At 47.8% G+C, this 21,615-nt stretch overlaps 3 protein-coding genes and 1 pseudogene across 9 annotated transcripts; 2 read left to right on the forward strand and 2 right to left on the reverse strand.

Annotated features, from left to right (window-relative positions):
* Positions 1-3,961: 3,961 nt before the first annotated feature.
* On the reverse strand, positions 3,962-6,669 carry LOC117712459 (NADH dehydrogenase [ubiquinone] 1 alpha subcomplex subunit 13-like; annotated as a pseudogene).
* Positions 6,371-9,582, forward strand: Anapc15 (anaphase promoting complex subunit 15). 7 transcript variants are annotated; one of them, XM_076939203.1, is made up of 7 exons: positions 6,846-7,082; positions 7,225-7,374; positions 7,749-7,833; positions 7,952-8,081; positions 8,612-8,671; positions 8,957-9,094; positions 9,251-9,582. In XM_076939203.1, exons 3-7 carry the CDS (start codon positions 7,811-7,813, stop codon positions 9,296-9,298), a joined length of 399 nt encoding a protein of 132 aa, XP_076795318.1. In that variant the 5' UTR covers positions 6,846-7,082; positions 7,225-7,374; positions 7,749-7,810; the 3' UTR covers positions 9,299-9,582. The 7 variants fall into 7 exon arrangements, with proteins under 7 accessions (XP_034353045.1, XP_034353066.1, XP_034353076.1 ...); XM_034497154.2 differs by lacking the exons at positions 6,846-7,082; positions 7,225-7,374 and adding an exon at positions 6,371-6,495; XM_034497185.2 differs by lacking the exons at positions 6,846-7,082; positions 7,225-7,374 and adding an exon at positions 6,443-6,495 and having other exon boundaries at positions 7,749-7,803.
* Positions 9,583-10,242: 660 nt separating this feature from the next.
* On the reverse strand, positions 10,243-15,376 carry LOC117704959 (transmembrane O-methyltransferase homolog). Its single transcript, XM_034497095.2, has 3 exons — positions 12,057-15,376; positions 11,140-11,336; positions 10,243-10,656 (listed from the first exon to the last, which is right to left on the reverse strand). Exons 1-3 carry the CDS (start codon positions 12,313-12,315, stop codon positions 10,336-10,338), a joined length of 777 nt encoding a protein of 258 aa, XP_034352986.1. The 5' UTR covers positions 12,316-15,376; the 3' UTR covers positions 10,243-10,335.
* A 124-nt stretch (positions 15,377-15,500) lies between these two features.
* Lamtor1 (late endosomal/lysosomal adaptor, MAPK and MTOR activator 1) lies at positions 15,501-21,139 on the forward strand. Its single transcript, XM_034497134.2, has 5 exons — positions 15,501-15,673; positions 19,173-19,318; positions 19,538-19,615; positions 19,931-20,057; positions 20,527-21,139. The coding sequence occupies exons 1-5, from the start codon at positions 15,632-15,634 to the stop codon at positions 20,617-20,619; spliced, it is 486 nt and encodes a 161-aa protein (XP_034353025.1). The 5' UTR covers positions 15,501-15,631; the 3' UTR covers positions 20,620-21,139.
* Positions 21,140-21,615: the final 476 nt, after the last annotated feature.

The following is a 21,615-nucleotide window of genomic DNA, read 5'->3' on the forward strand; positions in this document are numbered from 1 at the left end:
AGGGAGATGTAGGCCACCGACCCGACTCGGCTGGTCAAGATGGTGCCGGCTTCAGGTATAATCTACCGGTAAACAAGTGCACTGCGCGCGCATGCGGTCACCCTTGGGCCAACTCAGTTTTGCGCCAACCCCTCCCCAGCGGGATATGTTAATGGGGCACTGCAATTCCGACCAATCTCGCACCTCCACACGCATTTCCCCCCCACCCCCAACCAGGGCTGAGCATATAAGCAGCTCGCTCTGGGTGTTAGAGGTCCCTTGCAAGAATGATGAAGCACTTCTGCAATAAAGGCTGTTGAGAAGGATCCGGTTGTTCGAGTCTTCCTTGCTGGTCAAGTGGGGCATGACATCACTCCATTGTGTAGCTTAGAGACCATAACTGCCAGGCATCAAATATCCAGCCCGGCTTTCCCATTGATCTGCAGACCCACATGTCTCTGTGCTCCCTCAAAATCTCTAATGTAAAGTGCCTCTCAAACTCAACACATACTGTCCCACCAAAACCTTCCTTAGTCTTTTTAACCTTAAAAAAAAATGGCAGCTCCAGCCTTCCAGTTGTTTGGGTCAAAAAAAAATTTGGTTCCTTTCTTCCTCAGATGCCCTATAATCTACATCCTATTAGTCAGCAAACATTGCTTTCTCTACTTCTTTTTGTTTCTCTTAGAGAAGGTATCTCTGTGTAATCCTGGGTATCCTGGAGCTTGCTATGTAGAACAGGCTAGCCTCAAACTCAGAGATCTGCCTGCCTCTGCCTCCCACATGCTAGATTAAATGTGTATGCTACCATGATGAGCTGATTTCTCTACTTCTAATCTGTTCAAAATTTGTCCATTTCTCCTCCTCTACCTCTGATTTTTTAAGTGTTATTTTATCTTATGTGTATGAGTGTTTTTGCGTGCATGCCTAATGCATGTGAAAGTCAGATAAAGGTGTTGAATTCCCTGGAACTGGAATTACAGTTGTGAGTAGCCATGTGGATGCTAGAAATTGAACTAGCTCTTCTTCAAGAGCAGCAAGTGTTCTTAACCATAGAGCCATTCCTCCAGCCCCTGTATTGTTTTGAGACAAGGTCTCACTGTGTATCCCTGGCTGTCCTTGAATTTGATATGTGTAGACCAGGCTAGTTTTGAACTCCAAGAGATCTGCCTGTCTGCTTCTTGAATGCTGGGTTTAAAGGCATGTGACACTAGACTTGGCTTTATTATTTTTTTTTAAATATCTTTTGTTTTGTTTTTGTTTTTCGAAACAGGGTTTCTCTGTGTAGCCCGGGCTGTCCTGGAACTTCCCCTGTAGACCAGGCTGGCCTCGAACTCAGAAATCCGCCTGCCTCTGCCTCCCAAGTGCTGGGATTAAAGGCATTTGCCACCACTGCCTGGCGGCTTTATTTTTAATTCAGTATTGTGTGTATCTGTGTATAGATTTGTACATGTGAATACAGTGCCCAGCATAGTCAGAAGAGGAGGACATTGAGCTGCAGTCCCAAGTGGTCACCAGCCTCTTAATAGGGATATAGATGCTGGGAACTGAACTTTGGTCCTCTATAAGAGCAGTTTATTTAGCAGTAATGTATTGCAGATGACAACATAAGGCATGGCTAGGCACTGATGAGAATTCTCATAAAAATTTTTTGATGAGTGAAATGCCAAAGACAAAGGATTCCATGTAATGATAGCAGTGAATTTCTACACTACCACTCTCCCAATCACAGGATAGTTCAGTGAAAGTCACTGTGCTAGTAGACACATAGAGTTCAAGCTGTCCTCAGCTACATCGACAGTTCCAAGCCAGCCTGTAGGAGCTAAGGTTAACCAATATTGAAATTAAAGTGTCACCATTTTGCTTTAGTAGACTCTCTTAATTGCTGGGCCACCCCATCTACTCCCGTACATCTGGATTATTGTAATGGGCTCTTAAGGTGTCTCCCTGCCCATGTGGCTGTGCTCTCCAATTTTTTCTTTTTTTTTTTTTTTTTTTAAAGATTTTATTTATTTATTTTATGTAGGTGAGTACACTGTCACTGTCTTCAGACACACCAGAAGAGGTCATCAGATCCCATTACAGATGGTTGTGAGCCACCATGTGGTTGCTGGGATTTGAACTCAGGACCTTTGGAAGGGCAGTCAGTCCTCTTAACCACTGAGCCATCTCTCCAGCCTCCTCCAATTTTTTCTAAAAGAAACAAAGTAACTGTTAAAAATATCAAGCAGATTGTGTGGATCCTCTATTCATAACTCCTCACTTGCTCCCTGTACGATAGAAAAGCCAGAGTCCATACTTGACCTATCTGCAAGGTGGCATCCATCTGATTCCTACTTCCTCTCTGTCTTCATCTGTGTATTCATCACACAGGGCACTGAGCTGAAGCTCTTCTAGGGCTTTGGCATGAGGTGCTTGTTCTCTACCTACCTACCTACTTATCTATCTATCTATCTACCCCCTCTTTTTTTCTCCCTCCCTTTTCCCTCCCCACTCCCCAACTCAAACGTTGCTATCCTATTGATTTTCTTGTCCCCTCCCCCCATCTAAAATACCACACCTATAAATTTTGTCTATGCTGGGTTTATCTTAAACCCTGCTATCTTAAAACTGTTACCTGGCTTTTTCTGTGTCTTCTTTATTGTTTTCCTCACTAGAATGGAAGCTCCCACAACAGGAGGAAGGGTCTATGTGTTCACTGATGTATATTACTGCTCAGAAGAGTGATGCACATGTATTTGGTTTTGTGGGTTTATATTTTATTTTGGGACAAGGTCTCTTTATATAGCTGGCCTGTAATTCACAGACATTCTCGTACCTCTGCCTTCCAAATGCTGGGGTTAAAGTCATGTGTCTCCATTCCCAACCCCCAATAAATATTAAAGGGATGAACAAAAAGGATGGACATTTCCAAGTGATAAATTTACTTTTTGGTGAAAATCTGTTTTTCTGTTCCCTCTGAAGACAGTCTTTTATTTGTGTGTATGTGTGTGTGTGTATGTATGTATGTATGTATGTATGTATGTATGTATGTATGTTTTGAGACAGGGTCTCCCTGTGTAGCTCTAGCTGCCCTGGAACTCGTTATGTAGACCCAACTGGCTTCAAATTAACAGAAGTGTGCCTGCCTCTGCCTCTGCCTCTGCCTCTGCCTCTTGAGTGCTGGGATTAAAGGCCTATATTACCATGCCTAGTTGTAATTGGACATTTTACTATTTTGTGGTTTCCTTTTTTTTTTTTTTTTTTTTTTTTTTTTTTTGGTTTTTTCGAGACAGTGTTTCTCTGTGTAGCCCTGGCTGTCCTGGAACTCACTCGTTAGACCAGGCTGGCCTTGAACTCAGAAATCCACCTGCCTCTGCCTCCCAAGTGCTGGGATTAAAGGTGTGCACCACCACCGCCCGGCATTCCTTTTTTTCTTTCATCCTTCTCCACCCCTCCTCTCCCACCTTTTTAACCCTCTAACACTAGGTATGAGAGAGGGGAAAGGGAGTTATACCATTAATCCACTTCCTGCTGATTAGTTTCTTGTGGCAAGTTTGCCACCAGGGTATCTAATTCCTCCTCCTCCTCCTCCTCCTCTCCCTCCTCCTCCTCTCCCTCCTCCTCCTCCTCCTCCTCTTCCTCCTTCTCCTTCCTCCTCTTCCTCCTCTTCCTCCTCTTCCTCCTCCTCCTCCTTCCTCCTCTTCCTCCTCCTCTTTCCTTCTCCTTCTTCTTAACAAACCTCATCCAATCACCTGTCAGTCACACCCTATCGAGGCTCTAGCATTTAAATACCCTCTGAAAAGTCCTCAAAATTCCAAACATCACACAATTGCAGAAACTATCTATAGCTGGCCAAATCAACCTCTGCCAGCACACGAGGCAAATTGTAGCTGCTTTGGACAATCTGAAGCAGCCCCACAACAAAACAAAATAAAACACACACACACACACACACACACACACATATTTTTTGCATTTACTTGACTATTCTTTACTGTGGGCATCAGCTTGGGCCCCAAGTATACCAGGTGAAGCCGAAGTTGGCATTGTACATCTCCTTGGTGCATAACCTGTACAACTCCCCAAGGAGAGGTGGCACCCATCACTTGGTGTGGAATACAGACCCGCCACTGTCCAGTCAGGCACATCTTTCATGATGATGGCCTCCTCGTCGTCGTTGCCCTCCCCCTCCTCCTCCTCCTCCTCCTCCTCCTCCTCCTCCTCCTCCTCCTCCTCTTCCTCCTCCTCCTCCTCCTCTTCCTCCTCCTTCTCCTCCTCCTCCTCCTCCTTCCTTCTCCTCCTCCTCCTCCTCCTCCTCCTCCTCCTCCTCCTCCTCCTCCTCCTCCTCCTCCTCCTCCTCCTCCTCCTCCTCCTCCTCCTCCTCCTCCTCCTCCTCCTCCTCCTCCAGGTTCTCCAGAAGAATATCTGCAGGGTCCTCTGGTGCTTCTCTGCCTGGAAGACCAGTGAGAGAGATCTTGACCTCCAAGTCCTTGATCAGCAGGTGCCTGCGCTCCCAGTTCCACTCCATCATTCCCCAGTAGCCAACGCCTCCGGATGCCCACAGCACACAACCCTGCACACGCTGTCAGGGCAGGTTCTGCTTGCAGTCGATAGAGCCACGCCCCCTGCGGGGGATGGGGGGGATGTGCTGCTTCACCTTCCACGTTGCTTTACTTGCAAACGAAACACGTGCACTTAGGCACTTAATTTTTATCCCGATTCACATACGAAAACACGTTTCTGTGTTTTTAAAGAAACCAACCAACATTCTTACTGCACTTAATTTTTATCCCCTGATTCACATTTATTTGGTGTGGAAGGCAGCAAACAACGGCTGCAGTGTGCACGTGCAAGTCGAGGACCACTTGAGAGCTCTCTCCTTCTACCATGATTGAACTTGGATCCTTGGGCTTGTCAGCAAGCACCTCTATCCACTGAACTATCTCACTGGCCCTTATTTTTATTTTTCAAATTTATACTTGGTTCACTGGCCCTTATTTTTATTTTATTTTTCAAATTTATACTTGGTTTTGTGAGAGACAGGGACTTACACATTTCAGGCTGGCATTGAACTCGCTACCCAGCCCAGTCCAATCTTGAACTTCACATCCTCTTGTCTCAGATTCCTGAGGCAATTTTAATAAGCAGAGCTTGCTTTGTTTTTTGTTTGTTTGTGTTTTGTTTTTTGAGACAGGGTTTCTCTGTGTAGTCCTGGCTGTCCTGGAACTCACTCTGTAGACCAGGCTGGCCTCGAACTCAGAAATCCGCCTGCCTCTGCCTCCCAAGTGCTGGGATTAAAGGCGTGCGCCACCACTGCCTGGCGAGCTTGCTAAAGTTTAAAAACGTTTTAAGCTGAAGCTGAACTCTTGGGCCATAAACTTAGATTTGATAGGAACTCTTGGAATAGCACTGAACACTGAAGCTCTTGAATAGCAGCTGTCCCCTCCATTCTTCACTACAGCCAAGGACAAGCACAGGAGGAAGACTAGGCAGATTATCATGCTAGTTAAAGAAGAAACAGTGTAGACAAAGAATTTACAGGCCTGGGGAGATGCCTTAGGGGTTAAAGTGCTCGTTCTAAAAAAAGGCCAGGACTGGGGTTTGGATCCTCAGAAACCACATGAATGCAGGATGGTTATGGATACCAGCCTGTAATTTCAGTACAGAGAATTCCCAGAGAACCTGGATAGTCAGACTAGCCAGCCATAGCAGGGACTTCTGGTTTTGAATAAGAATAAGATAGAAGAGCCGTTGAGGGAGATTTCCAGTATCACTCTTGGGCCTCCACATACATATACATGCATACACACATGCATGCACGCGCGCGTGAGCACACACACACACACACAGTGTTCAGACACTCATACACATAAGATAAAATTTTAAACAGATATAAAGGGACCAGCATGGTGGTACACAGCTTTTATACCCGCACGGGTCAACGCAGGAATATCCCTGATTTCGAGGCCAACCTGGTCTAGCCAGTGAGTTTCGAGCCAGTCAGGAATACGCAGTGAGGCTCCGTCTCAAAAGAAAAAGCAAATATTATGAATATGATGTAGTTCCGTGACAGAGGCTTGTCTAGCATGTTCAAGGTATCCTTTCAAAAAAGAAGAGTGGATGTGTTCCAACAGGAAATTGAGTCTGAGAGAACAGAAGGGAAGAAATGCAGCAGCACACACAGCATCCACACAAGCAAACATTTCTGGAAACCATTCTATTTCGAGGAGATTAACACACAAACACGACCTAGAAGACAGGAGGGCGGGACTAAACGGACACTGGCAAGGGGCTAGCCTGGAGAAACCTAGACGCTTGAGATTCAAGACGGAGCCAATAGGTAGGCGGAGCAAATGTCCTCCCCCAACTAGTACGTGACTACGGTACGTAAACATCACTTCCGGTTTGGTAGTTGAAGCGGGAAACAAAAGGAGACGGAAGGCGCATGCGTTAGTGAGTCCCGGATTCTGGTGGGTTCTTCCGCTCAGACCTGGGGAAGCGCTTCCGGGTCGCAGCCGGCTGCCGGCTCTTGGCGCGGTAAGTGCGGAAACGAGACTGCTGCCGTCTCCTTGCTTGTTCTTTCTTCCGTCTTCCAAAGAAACCCAGTTCCTTTGACTCGCCTCCCTAGCAGCTCGTTTTTCCTTTTTTTACTCTTAAAGACATCCTGCTCATTGGTCGCTTCCTTGAGTTTAAGCCCCACCCATCACACATGTTTCGTCATGCATTGGTTTCACTTCCTGTCACCCAGCATTTCTTTCAGTTAATTGGCTTCAGCCAGGCCGCGCGCAATTTGCGATTAGCATCCCTATAAGGTCAAAATCCTGACGGAGACCCGCCCCTGCCTCCTTCCTGTTGGTCAATCTCACAGTCATTATCATAATGAGCAAAGAATGGGAGGTGGTGGGTAGGATTTTAGGATACAAAAATCTGTCAGTACTTTGGAGATCGTGGTGGACGCTTTTTTTCCTGTCACAGGGACCTGGGGAGCTTTGAACTAGGGAGTGACAGCGTCTAGTTCTGCATGGGTCAAATTAAATTAGAACAAAAGCTAGAGTAGGGCAGGGTGTGGTAGCTGGTGTACGCCTTTAATCCCAGCATTCGTGGGCTGAGGCATGCGGATCTCTGTGAGTTTGGGTCTAGCCTGGTCTGTATAGTGAATTCCACGCCAGTCAGGGCTAAATAGTGAAACCCTGTCTCATTTACTAAAAATAGGGGGAAACACCAAAGTAGACATAAATTCTGTTTTTTCCTATGTCCTTCCTACAGTGCTGGGTCAGGATCCCTTCCTTGTTTTAAGCCCTCACCGAGTGTGTGGCCAAAGTCAAGCTCTACATGTCACTGGGTTTTAGTTCAGCTTCTTGGTAACCTTCCTGGTCACCAGCTTCAGCCCTCAGAGTCGATTTTGTTCTCTTACATGTTAGTACATTATCCATTCTTCCATTTGTTTGTTTATCTATTTACCCATCCCTCCTAGAATATCTTTTATCCTTGGTTGTGTGTATTGCAGTTTGACTGGTTGGTGAGAGAGGTGGTTCATGTTCAAAACATTTTGCACTGGTTGATGTGACATAAAAGAGCAAAAAATAAGTTTTATGATGTGTGTGTGTATTTAAAATGAATTTTACTAGATCTTTGCTATCACTAATTTTGTACATAACCAGAATGCCACATTCCATCTCTGGCTCCCAGTGTCTTCTCCTTAAGCAGCATACAGCTTTATTCATTATTTTATTTTTTTTGTCATAATAACTTTGAGGATGATATAATTTTAATTATCCCCATTCTTACAGATGAGGAAACTGAGGCCCAGAGAGGTTAAGTGTATTGGCCAAAGTCAAAGAGCTAGTAAGTGATGGAGCCAGGACTCAAACTCAGGTCTGTCTGATTTCAAGAGGGAAGGGCAGCTTCTCTGCTACCTCCCACTCCACCCCATCCCTAAATTAAATTACAATTGCATCAAAACAAAACATATTCATGTGACCCTTTCCCTCAGCTTAGGAGCAATGTCCACCTTGTTCCCTTCACTCTTCCCTCGTGTGACTGAGACACTGTGGTTTAACCTGGATCGACCCTGTGTGGAGGAGACAGAGCTGCAGCAGCAGGAGCAGCAGCATCAGGCCTGGGTGAGTGAGGACCTAGCGCAGCATGGAGGTGTGCCCCAAGTTGTGACCTTGCCATACCCTGGAAACCTGCTTAGAAAAACATTTTTCTCCGTGTTGGGAATAGTCAAGCTGGGTTCTTGGGGGATGAAGCTCTTACTTTGTAGCACCCTAACTTGCTGACGGACCATAGAACTTTGGGGCTAGATTAGATAGATGTCAAGCTTCTGGCAGCCAAAGATTTTTTCTATACATCACAGGACTTCATAATTTAAACTCTTAATGAGGACCTACAAGATGCCATATTCTAGGCTGAGTGTCTCATTTCACCCTCACCAGAATTACATGAAAAAACTGAGGCCAAAAGACTTTACATGTGTCCATCAATTTTATAAGGAGCAGATGACAGGAGAAAGGGAGATGGCATCTTTCTGAGAACTGGGGGGAAGAAGCTTTGTTTCAACATTTGGGAGTCTCTTAAGGGGTAGAGTAAGCTATCTGACTTCTCTGCTTGTGCCTTGGCTCTACTTTTCCTCATACTCCTTTGCCCACAGCTCCAAAGCATCGCAGAGAAAGACAACAACCTGGTACCTATTGGCAAGCCTGCCTCAGAGGTGAGTAGTTCCTTTGGGTGGGGCCTATGTGAAGCCTAGTAGAACAAGGCTTTACTTTAATGACCTTGCTTTTGGCTCAGAACAATTGCAGTTTTCAATCTGGGTAGACAGAAAAAGTGGGAACTTGAGGAGCGAGGCATTGTGTTTAGTACTAAGGTCCTTCAGGTCATGCAGCAGCTTGCCAGACTCAAGATGGGCAGGGTTAGGAAGGAGGAGGCTCAGGTAGGCCAGCTCCTGACCTGGTCCAGGAACCCTGAGGCCTACAGAGTCTTTTTGCTCTACCAGCACTACGATGACGAGGAAGAAGAGGATGATGAAGATGATGAGGACAGTGAAGAGGACTCAGAAGATGATGAGGACATGCAGGACATGGATGAGATGAATGACTATAATGAGTCCCCTGATGATGGAGAGGTCAATGAGGTAGGCGGGGTGTAGGGGAGTGCCTTTGTTCCTAGGCTCCTGCCCCTGATCTAATTGATGGCCAAGGCATATAGAAACCCTGGCTGTACCCAGGGGCAGGATCTGGGCTGAGGCTGGCTGAGGCCCCTCCCCACCCACACCCAGCCTCCTCTTCAGGTGGACATGGAAGGCAACGAACAGGATCAGGACCAGTGGATGATCTAGGTAGACAAACCAAGGTGGCCTCAGTGTGATTCCAGACCACCCCAGCCTATTTTGAATCTTCAGCCTGCAGAAGCAGCTGTGGCTGTAGTGCCTAAAGCTTTCCCTTAGGCACTTACTCAGCTGCTGCCAGGACGAGGTCTCCTTGGGCCCTTCCAGGCCACCAGTCTTCCCTTGAATCCCAAGAGCCTGAGCCCATCCCACCTTCCTGGCTGGTACCTCACTCCTTGGTTGCCAGGTGTGGTCCCTTTCTAACCCTCCTTAATAAAGACACAGGACTGATTCTTTCCCCAGTGTCTATTCCCTGTTTGTTGGTGGGACCCAGAGTTCAGCATTTTTTCTTGGACATTGGGATGGGGTTATGTAAGGGCTCTCAAACAAACCTAATGGACCACGTTGGCCAGGATCAGAGCCCAGGTTTCTGTGATTGATAATTCTTATGGCCTAGCTTGTACCCATATGTTCCTACAGGGCCTCATTGTCTGCAGCTTCCTCTGATCTTGTCTGAGTCTCATAGCTGGGAGGCTCTGGGGTTCTGCCAACCAGATGTCTTTTTGTGTGTTTTTTTTTTATGCTTAAAAGTTTTTTGTCTGTATGTATGTATATCACATGTGTGCCTGTGCCATGTGAGAGCTGGAAATTGAACCCACGTCCTTTAGGTAGGGGGCAGCAGGCAGTGCTCTTAGCTGTAGTGCTCTCTCTCCAGCCCCGTCACCCAGCTGTCTCGGTGTTAAGAGTAAACTGAATCTCAGAGGAGGGAAGAACTCTTGGAGGGAGCAGTCAGTAATTAAGTTGACAGCTCAGGCCTCTTGCTTCCAGTTCCTGATGTTCTATGAGGGGACCTTGTGGGACCAAGCAGGCTGATAGAATTTGACACTTCAGATCAGTATGGAGGTTGCAGGGGAACAGAGTTGAAAAGAAAGCCTCCCCAGCCTGAGCCTAGCATGTGTTGGATACTAAACAGAAAGGGAAAGGAGATATTCTGAGGTCTGCTTGAATGGGGTTGGGATTGTATTAGTAAATATCCCAGGTCCTGGACCTCAGCCAGGTCCAGTATAAGTGAGTTGGGCTATGCCATCCTTGATGGCAGGGAAGTCTGGGAGGCTGGTGTGGTGGAGGCGGCAGCGATAGCGACCACAGCTCTTGGTGTATTGTAGGAAGCGGGGTGCACCAGGAAAAAGCACATGGTCAGCCAATACAGTGGCACCATGTGGGAGCAGAGCATGGGCCTCCAGTAGCTGCAGATCTCTTAAGTAATATCGAGGTCGATGTGCCAGAAGCACCAGATCTGCCCGATTCAGCTGGTGCTGAGCTCTTAGGCGTGGGATCACTTCCTCTGAGCTGCCTGCAATGAGCTCCACCTGTGGGGAAAGCCATAGCTGCAGGTGAGGAGAACTGCTTTTCCACTCTAGACCCCACCAGGATCTAGCTGATTTATGTCAGGTACTAATCTAGGCCCTCACAAGTGTCTCACATTTCCTCTGACCTCAGAAGTCCAGTAGTCTGTCTCAGTATTGTAATTTCTATTATGTGCCCATGAAGAAGCTGAGAATCAGAGGATATGTGCTTCACCTGGGGCCACACAGCCAACCAAAGAGCAAGATTTGGACTCAGACTTGCTGAGCTATGGAGAGCTTCCTCTTAGCTGCTGCTTTTGTAGTCCAGCAGGAAATACGTGCAAATGACTGGAGATTGGGGGTAGGAGCAACATGCCCTCCAGGATGCCAGCTGCCTAAGTGGAGCTGCCTCCTTGAATGGGAGTCCCTCATAAAAGAGGCCTGGTCTGAGCAATTCCCGGGATAGTTGGAGAGAGAGAGAGCAGCGTTGGGGAGATGGGGGCTGACCATTTGCTCATCAAAGCCAGCCAGCCGGATGACTTTTTCAGCCACTGCTGCTGTACGTGAGTCCCTCTCCACAGTGAGAAGGCGACTCCCAGGGGGCAAGGCTCTCGCAATAAGCAGTGTAGAATATCCGCAGTAGGTGCCCAGCTCCAGCACACAAGCAGGGGCCTTCTCTTCCACGAGCCGCATCAGAATCTGACCTATGAGGCAAGATGGCTGTTGTAGAAGACATTCAAAACATGTGTGTCCAGAATCAAACATGCTATGCTTTCTAAATATTGTATTTACATATGAGGCTGACAGGCTGACTTTGCCCTTTCCCATACCTACCTTCATCCACCTGGCCAACTTGAGACGAAGCCTTCTAGACTCCCTTTAGATGTTCCTTCCTCCAGGAGGGCCCAGGCAAAATATCCACCCTATCTTCCAGGTTCCTGAGATATTTTCATTTTCATACTCAAATGCACTCCCCTATTGCTGATTGTCGTTTTGATTTTGGACTTGGATAAATCTCTTAATACTTAGAAGTACTTGTGCTGTCTCGGCAGACAGCTATCCTGAATTGGTTGTGGAAGCCTTTTTGGTAGGAAAGAAAGTCTAGAATAGATAATTACAAAGCTCTGAGTTATGGTTATTCCCCTATGTTATATAATCTTTTTGAGGCCAGCATTTGTGGCTGGTTTACCCTCTGTGATCTCTACCTCCCTCAGCACCTGGCACAAAAGAGTGGCAATAAATGTCTGCTGGATAATTGAATAACTTGGTCCAGACTCCTCATTTCTAAATGAAAGGGGGGAAAAGTCATAAACACAATCATGAAGCTTCCTAATTTATCCAGGTAAGAAGTGGGTGATGCTAGGTTTTTCTTCACCATCTTGGGGTTATTTCTCAAACAGAAGGGTAGGGGAAGATACACTAACCTTTGACAGGGCCCATGTGGCTCAGGTACTCGCAGCAGCTGCTCCAGTGGTCTAGAGTGGTGAGGATGTGACCAGGATCTCCAGGTAGGGCATGGGTAAGCACATAGCTGAAGGCCCGCTCCTCAATTCGAAGTCCCGACAGGCAGTCCCGAAAACTTCTCAGCAGGACTGTACGTACCAGCAGTCGGAAATGGTGCCGGTATCTCACCAGCAGTGTTACCACGAGTGGCAGGAATGCCAGTGCAATGGCAGGAGACATTGTCCTTACCTGGGTCCTAGGGTAGTGGGAGCTTGAGTGGATGGGTGGGGGGAACCTATATGTACCATTTGTGCAGACTTATGCAATTACCACACTTATACAAACATGGCTGAGAGGCTGTCCTTTGCCAAAGACAGAGCAGAACTGGAATTTGAATCTAGACTGTGCTCTTTCTAACCTCCTGCTGCCGGTGTTTAACACTCAACCCCAAACTCTGGTCCTGGCTGCAGATCCAGTACTACATTGTTCCCTATCCCACCCACTTTGTGACTTTCCTCAAGACCTTTTTCATCAGTTTCTTGGGGTGTCTTCTTCCTACCATACTCCATCTGCCTGGACTTCTGATCCATTATAGCATAGCAAAAGATTAAAGCTTTGTTGTAAACCCATTCACATTCTCACTGTGCTTTGTCTCAGTAAAAGATAATCCATGCCTGGGGCTGCAGAGATTGCTCAGTGGTTACGAGCACTTGTTGCTCTTGCAGAGGATCTGTTTGTTCCCAGTACACATACGTTACTTCACAACCATCTAGCTATACCCTCAGTTGCAGAAGATCCAACCCCTCTTCTGACCTCCAGGGGTTCACACAAGTGAACATGAATATAAGCAAAACACCCATAAAATCTTAACAGCAAACAACAAACAAAACATTTGAGAGATGGCTTAGTGGTTAAGAGCACTGCCTGCTCTTCCAAAGGTCTTGGCTTTGATTCTCAGCACCCACATTGATTGCTCACAACTGTCTGTAACTCCAGGCCCAGGGGATATAGTGCCCTCTTGTGGTCGCTGTGGGCACTATATGCACATAGTGCATAGAAGTACATTCAGTACATTTGGGCAAAATACCCATACATATAAAATAGAAATAAATAGAATCTTTAAAGATTAAAAAGAAATACTATCTATGGTATTTTGGATACACTTGTAATCCTATCATGAGGAAGGCCAAGATAGAGAACCCAAAGTCTGAAGCCAACCTGTACTTCATTTAAGACACTATCTCAAAAATAAATCCACCCTCTATACCATATTAGAGTGGAGTGTCTTTTTTTCTATCCAAGGACTTTTTCCGTTTGCTCTTCCCTGGAGGTTTAGTCCTCCCTGGCCCTGTGTATTTTCCCTAGCCTGTATTTTTGTATTTGTATCCCCCTCACAAAGAATTCTCTGTAAGTGCAAATATGCACATGCACACACCACACGTTCTCACCATTAAGCTTTCATCTCCAGGATTACCTATAAGGGATAGCTGTCCTTTTATTCCCCCCTACTCCTCCCCCCAGATCTGAGCCCCATGGCCTGTTATTTGCAAGACCCTTGGTTGGAAGAGGAGTGCATGAAGGAGTGTGAAGCATTTGTGATGTGGGTATGAACTGGTGTGCTTGGCAACCCATAAGGCCCTGCTTACCTGAGCTGATGGCTCCTAAGAAAGACCAGGGTACCAGAATGGGAAGTCCTTCAGAGGAATAACCCTAAAGATCAGGCTGAACCTGATTTCAATTATTGATGATGAGGCTGTTGTTACCTGAGACCCGCAGCTCAGGTTACCAAACCCAGAGACAAACTTCAGCTGCCTCCTATTCCTCAGGCCTTAGAGAAACTTAGCAGAACTTTAGGGTCTTGATCTAAAGAATTAATAAATACTACTAGGTGACTTTTCTAACCCCTTGGGATCAGGACATGGGGCATGGTGTAAACCAAAATAATTGAAACGTATTTACTGAATTCAAAACCCAAGTTTTCTGTAAATAAGTGTTAGGGTACCAGTCGCAGAGAAGAGTCAGACTCTGCCCTTGTCTCTCTGTTACTCACATGTTGTATAAGAAATGAACTAAAAAAAAAAACCACAACTATATGTGATCACCAGACTAGGGATTCCATGGTCTGGACTTTGGGCTGTTTTCTAACCAGCTACCTATCCAAACTGAACACTAGAGTGGCACACTGTAGACAGTAAATGGGTTTGTCTTTTAAGTTTATTTTATGTGTATGGGTGTTTGCTATACATTTATGTTTGTGCACTGTGTGTGTGTACTCACCTGCTGCCAGAGGCCAGAAGAGGGCATTGTTTCTCCTGAGACTGGAGTTACAGATGGTTATAAACCACCATGTAGATGGTGGGAATTGAATTTGGGCCTTCTGGGGGAGCAGCAGCCAGTGTTCTTAATCACTGCGTTGTCTCTAGCCCCATCATTTGTTAATTTAACAAGTGAGTGACACCAGATTAAGTAAAGAGATGGAAGTGCTCAGAAAAGAATCAGGAAAAAAGGTTTGTATTGAAACTTTGAATACTGTAATACCTGATTTGCAGAGAGAAGTGTCTGTCATCTGTCTGCTTAGGCAGAATTCACGTTAATCAAGAAACTGCCGGGGGCTGGAGAGATGGCTCAGCGGCTAAGAGCACTGACTGCTCTTCCAAAGGTCCTGAGTTCAATTCCCAGCAACCACATGGTGGCTCACAACCATCTGTAATGAAATCTGATGCCCTCTTCTGGTGTGTCTGAAGACAGTGACAGGACAGTGTGCTCACATACATAAAATAAATAAATCTTTAAAAAAAGAAAAGAAACTGCCAAATACAGGAGAGATGGCTAAACTGTGCCAGCCGAAAAGCTTGAGAATCTAACAAGTCCTATGACCCACATGGTGGAAAGAGGCTACCAATTCCTACAAGTTGTTCTGTGGCTTTCACACTCATATACATACTCAAAATAAAAATACATATGCCTTTAATTCAGGGAAGGCAGAGGTAAGTGGCTCTCTGAATTCGAAGTCAGCCTGGTCTACATGCAAATTCCTGGTCAGTGAGGGCTACGTAGTGAGTCCTTGGTCTACCTCACACACGTAAAGGACAAAGAAACTGGGAAAGAGTTCTGAGTGAAGCACATCTCCCTTCAGGACCTACTCGCCACTCGCGTGGCACTGAAGAACTTATCTTGATAGCTCTGGGCCCACAGCGGTGGCCTTGAGACCATGTGACCACACGACTCGCCTCACTGCGCTGGCCACTAAAGCCAAGAGCCGAAAGGATTCAGTCCTGGAGACTAGGACAACAAAATCATGTGACTCGCCCCGCCTGCCTTCGGATCACGTGCCCCGGGTCCTCTCACGGAGGCCGCACTTTTCCATTGGTCGGCGATTGTCACGCGGCGAGGCGGGACCGGAAGGCAAGATTTGGCTGTGGCGCCCGAGCGGCTTTAGGACAGGCTAGGCGAGGGGGTGGGGAGCGGGAGGCAGCCGCGGGTCATGTGACCGGAAGGGCTCCTGACGGACGCCGTCCCTCCTCGGCGCCGCCTGAGCGCCCGGCCCGACCCCGCCATGGGGTGCTGCTATAGCAGCGAAAACGAGGACTCGGACCAGGTGCGGCAGCGGCAGACGGGGTTTGGGACTGTGGGCTACGACCGCGGGACTTGGGGCCCAGAATAAAGCCCGCAGTGGCGGGGAGCCGGACTGCAGGCTCACTGAGTACGGAGGCCTGGAGGGGACAGATTACAGAGAGGACGGCAAGCCGGACTCCTACCCTCTTAAAGATCCTAGTCTTACTTCAGCCTAGGGTGACGGCGGCCGCCGCCGCCTAACTCGGCCCCTCCCCTTCCACTTTCCAGTTACCCTCATATCTCACCTCAGTCCTCAGACTGGGTTTTTGGGAAACATTCGCTCTCACAGATTCCTGTGAGCACTGCAGCTTGTATTAGTGGACCCATTGTAGAGCTAGGTATCTTGAGGCGCACAGTCACCCGAGATAAATCAGGATTTTATGTGTGTTGTGTTACTGGTATAGAAGATGTAATGCCACTGTTGGCTTGGTGTCAGAAGTTGACACCAAGTTAGTGTCATTTGAGTTGGCCAGTGAAGAATTAATAGAGTGAAGACATCGGGACGTTGGGGAGCAATAGAGTTTGCTTTGACCGACAGAGAGAAAAGAGGGGATAGGGATTTCATTGGAGTTGTGAGATTGGTTTGCCATCCCCTGCCTGGTTCCTCTAGCTAGAGAGCGCCTCTCTGAAGAATGTGACTGTAGATCTTATAGATCCTACTCTTTTCGAGAAAGCATTGGCTTGGAGAGACTTCAGTGTCTTTTTATTTTTTTTTTAATTTCCATCTTCCCCTTGGTGCATCTCAGCCCTTTTATACTACAATCTCTTCCCTGCCTGGACGCTTTTGAGAAGACTTTTGTAAGACTGGGTGTCAGCCCACTGGCCATTCCTTTTATAGCTGCCTCAAAGCCTGAGTCTTGCTTTCTACACACAGTAGGCACTGTGCCACGAAGAACGGTGTCACCCAGTCTAGTGGAGGATCCAGTCAGAGAACTAAGTGGTATCACTGTACTTAGGAAGTTGTTCTTTCCCCAGTGAGCCCTGCAGTTCAGTCAGGGTGAGTGCTTCCTGAGCCACTGCTTCCTGAGCCTCAGTCCTTACTTGACCTGAGTTTGACATGCCCTGGTGGCAATAACTTCCACTTCATCTTGTCGGTGCAATAGGCTAGAACAGCAAAAATAAGAACCCACCACAAAACAGCAGAAAAGGAGATGGCAAATATTCCTGCCTAATGGCAGAGCTGTGGAGGGAGAGCTGGACTTGCCTGTCTCCCAGAATTTCACCTTCCCCTTGACAGGTTCTCGTTTCTGGGGTTTGTTTGTTTGTTTGTTTGTTTGTTTTGAAAAAGGTCTCATGAAGCACAGACTGACCACTATATAGTTGAGGATGACCTTGAATTTCTGGTTCTGCTTCTACCTGAGTGCTGGGATCACAGGTGTGAGTCACTATGCCCAGTTTTATGCTTGTTGGCAGGCACTGTACCACGGGCAGCATGCACTGTGCCACGGGCCGTACCTCCAGCCCCCTTTTCACTGCCGCTCCTGTAGGATGAGAAAACTACCCTGTTGCCTTAGACTTAGAGTCCAGCACTTAGAGGCTGAAATAGAACTGCTTCAAGTTTGTGGCCTGTCTGGCGACACAGTGAGCTCAGGGCCAGTTTTGGTATACATAGTGAGTCTGTGTCTCAGAAAGAAGAAAATGCACAAGCAATAGGGTCTTCAGAGGCCTTCTACGATTACTTCATATGACTCCTGCAAGTTACCTATAATATGTTTAAAGGTAAGGGAAAAGTTCAGAGCAATTTAGCTAATGTTAGGAGTACTTTAGCCACAGTGCTCTAAGAACAAGATGCATGCTTTCTATACTGGGACAGGTTCTGAGGTAGTGTGGGCAAGCACTGTGGGTCTGCTAAAGTAACAAAATCTTGACTCGGGTTGTATTGGCTTAGGAAGCAAACTTTGATGTGACAAACTTACCCCATGTATCACTCATTCTATGGGTGTCAGGCGATGTCATTAACTTTATTTTTTGGTGGATGTGGGGATGACACGGCCCTATTCTGACTGGCAGCAAGCCACGAGGTTCTCCTTGTGACCAGCTTTCCCTTAGAGACCCTTTCCACCTTTGGCAAACATTTTACCTGTCTAGCCTGTTGATACTGAGGAAGGAGAAAGATTGTCCAGGAACCTAGAGGTAATGGGGCGGAAGACCATAGATGTTTCCCTTTGTCATGGTGAACTGGGTCAAATGGCTTGAGGACATTGGGGTGATACAGTTCTGAGGAGGAAGAGCGAGGTGGAAAGGCTGAGCCTATCTGGGGTGGGGCAGGCAAGGCAGGAGGAAGTAGCCCTCTGTAGGGAGAGTTGTGAGCAAGGGAGCTGGCTCCTGTAACTGAGACAGCCCTGGAGGGCGACTGAGACTGGCCAGTGGCCACTGGAAGTTGATGGGTCAGCACTAGCCAGCATTCCTCTCCATCTACACACTACACTCCTTCAGAAGTTGCCATGTTCTGAGCCTTCTAGGGCCTGAATAGACATGAAGCAAGTCTGCTTATCTAGACTGCACCTGACACAGCCAGCAGGGATCTCCACTGATGGACTTAAGGCAGTAGATTAGAACCAGGGTCTGACCAGGACAAGGAAAATACAACGATAGGAGATTTGGTTTTGGTTTAATTCTAAATTGGTTCTGGTGTTTGTGGTTGTCTGTGGAGGTTAATAAGCAGAGTTGCCGAAGACTGAGGAGACTGTTGGGGAAAGTATAGTTTGGTTGGGAGGAACAGCTCCACTGTTCCTCAGGTCAGCGTATACCAGGAGGTAGAGGCACGACACTGGCAGGCTCCAGGCCAGCTGGGTTATATAGTACCCACGCAGCCTGGGGAACATGGGAAGACTGTGCCTTGTGTGCATGCGTGTATTGTATTGTTCTTGTGATGGCTTTACAATGATCCTGGAGAGAAAGAAGAGAGGACATTGGTGGCTGTGTCTCGGCTGTGGGCTTGGAGTTTCTGCACTGAGATAAAGTGAGGAAAGGCAAGGTACAATGGGCCTGCTTTCTTGCAGTCTGGGGACTTATCTGGCCTTGCTAGGGCCTTACAATGTTGTGGGTAGACACAACATCTTTACTGGGAAGTACTTTACTTGGGGAACCAGGAAGGCCGTTCTTGGGCTTCTGACTTGCATTGATTTCTCCTCTAGAACCTTACTTCGGTATTTTCCCACCTTGTCTGACTTTCAGTCAGTTCCAGTAGCCTTTGTCCAGAAAGTGTTGAGCAGTTACTGAGGCTCCGGGACTGTTGGTCAGTGCGTTGCTCATCTCTGAATGGTTTTTAGGTTGTCTGTGTTCATCCTAGACCACCACCTTTGGGCTGGTCAGAGAGTGAATGTCTTCTGACTTTGCAGCCACCTGGACACTGATTCGTTTTCATAGAAGTAGTTTTAGTATTTAAAGGTCAGAGCTGGCCTGAGGAGAGAACCTTTGAAATGAAAGGAAGATTAGACTTAAGGTCCCGGGGCTGACTTTTCTCTACTGGCCCCTCCTAGGATCGGGAGGAGAGGAAGCTGTTGCTGGACCCCAGCAGCACCCCTACCAAAGCCCTCAATGGAGCCGAGCCCAACTACCATAGCGTACCTTCAGCTCGCACAGATGAGCAGGCCCTGCTTTCCTCCATCCTTGCCAAGACAGCTAGGTGAGTGTCACAGGACCAGGCTTGGGCAGAGGCAGCCAAGTTTGGAACATAGAGGATGGGACAAGGTCATTAGGGAGCCATGTCTCTGGGTCCTGCCCTGTTACAGTGGGCAGGTGGGGAGTACTAGTGTCACATGGCCTTGGAATTGGCACCTAGCCCAGATTCTCGTCCGTGCCCCTCTGAAGCACCTGTCATGTCTTCTCTCTCTTCTCTTCAAAGCAACATCATTGATGTGTCTGCCGCGGACTCCCAGGGCATGGAGCAGCATGAGTACATGGACCGGGCAAGGCAGTACAGGTCAGCATGGGGCCAGCTTCCTAGACATTCATTTCCAGCTTTGGAGTTTGGTCTCCAGTCCAGGCTCTTCATCTGGGTGCAGCCCAGACAACTGGCTACAGATCACTTAAGTGCCTCAGGCATTCAAGTCGGCCCTGTTTGCCCAATGTGTTTGATGAAAGGTGATCAGGTGAAAGGAGTACAGCCAGAGTGAATTTGTGATGAACTGTACTCTGTCACCATGATCTCCTAGCCTGAGGAAGTGAGGCTTGCCTGGGCAAGGCAGGGCAAGCTTTGGCCTAATTGTCCTTTCCTGTCTCCTCCCCTCTTGGCCAGTACCCGCTTGGCTGTGCTTAGCAGCAGTCTGACCCATTGGAAGAAGCTGCCACCGCTGCCATCTCTCACCAGCCAGCCCCACCAAGTGCTGGCCAGCGAGCCTGTCCCCTTCTCTGACTTGCAGCAGGTAAGCACTCCCGGCTGGTCCCCTAGTCCCTTCCCACATGGCTTCCCAGGGCAGAGAGAGCCTGGTATTGGTATGCCCAGCTCACTCCCACCTTGGTTTTGGCTTCCACAGCTTTCTTAGTCCCTCCCCACACCGTTTACTCTCCCAGCATCTGCCCTTGCTTTTGTCCTCTCTCACTTCCTTTCAGAGGTAAAACTTGGGGCTTTGTGCATGCAAGGCAAGTGCTCTACCAGTAGGCTCCACTCCTAATCTAACCTTTGTTTTTTGAGAGATGGACTCAGTGTTACAGCCCAGGTTGTATTGTGGCCCTCCTGATTTAGCCCCGAGTGGCAGAACTATAGGCAAGCACTAGCAAACCCAGCTCCTTTTGGCTTTCAGTCCACCACTCCTCCTTTCCCTTACTGCCACCCCGTCTCACACTGTAAGTCTCCCTCTCATGTCTGTTCTCTCCCTCCCTGGCCTCTCTCAGGTCTCCAGGATAGCTGCTTATGCCTACAGTGCACTTTCTCAGATCCGAGTGGATGCAAAAGAAGAGCTGGTTGTACAGTTTGGGATCCCATGAAGAGAGGGATCCTTGAACAGCTCTTCCCTCGTCTTCATCCCGTCTCCACCCCACCTCTTCTGGCCCCAGCCTCACTGTGGCTTTCTACAGTACCTAACCTGCTACTAATCGCGGAGAAGAACGTGGAGGAAAAGAATAAGGCTAGAAGCTGGAGCAAGTGAGGACTAAGCAAGGGAAGGGCGAACCGATTGCCATCAGCCTTCATGCTCTGGTTAGGGTGAGGTTGGGGCCAAGAGGACAGGGCCTGGCAGATCTTCAAAGTCATTGGGAAAATGGAGATACCACTGTAGGGGTGAACACCGGGAGACCTAGGGGACCCCCTTCCCACCCTTTCTCTTGGCCTCCGATTCACTCCTGTCCCGGTCCCTGATTTGGTGCTCATGGCACCTCACTGGGGATTATGACCAGGGTCTAGAGGAGCTTGAGTCTGATTTGAGTTTGTATTTCTAGCACCCTGGGTTTTTACATGTTTGTTCCTTTTGTTTTTGTTTGTCACCCCTCGATAAAGAAAGTATATTCATTTGTGTTGCTGGTTCAACCCGCTCAGCCCTGCCCAGATTTGGTGTTCAAGTCTGCAAGCAGTGAAATGCCGAGGAATGTCTCCAGCAGCATTAAAGAGGAATCAGGAGATAAAAGTTCAGGGTTTCCAGGTCTTAGATGATATAGTGTGGGATAACCCCGGTAGGATAAGTATTTATTCATTTTCCTTCTCCATGGATGGTAACACTGTCAGAGCTGTACAGATGTGAATATGAGGCAGCTGTGACTGTTGGGGACCCTGCCTCAGAAGGCTTCCACATTACCCCTGGGGGTGGGGTGGGAAGAGACCCTACTCTGCTGGTCTTCTTTTCAAGAAATGATTATTTTCCTCCTGTTGAGACAGGGGTCTCACTATGGAGCCCTGGTTGTCCTTGAACTCTGCTTAGACCAGGCTGGCCTCGAACTCACAGAGAACTTGCCTCTTTCTCCTGAGAGTTGTGTGTAACCACTGCCCAG

The sequence above is a fragment of the Arvicanthis niloticus genome, chromosome 1 (assembly GCF_011762505.2).
Source record: "Arvicanthis niloticus isolate mArvNil1 chromosome 1, mArvNil1.pat.X, whole genome shotgun sequence".
Lineage (NCBI taxonomy): Eukaryota > Metazoa > Chordata > Mammalia > Rodentia > Muridae > Arvicanthis > Arvicanthis niloticus.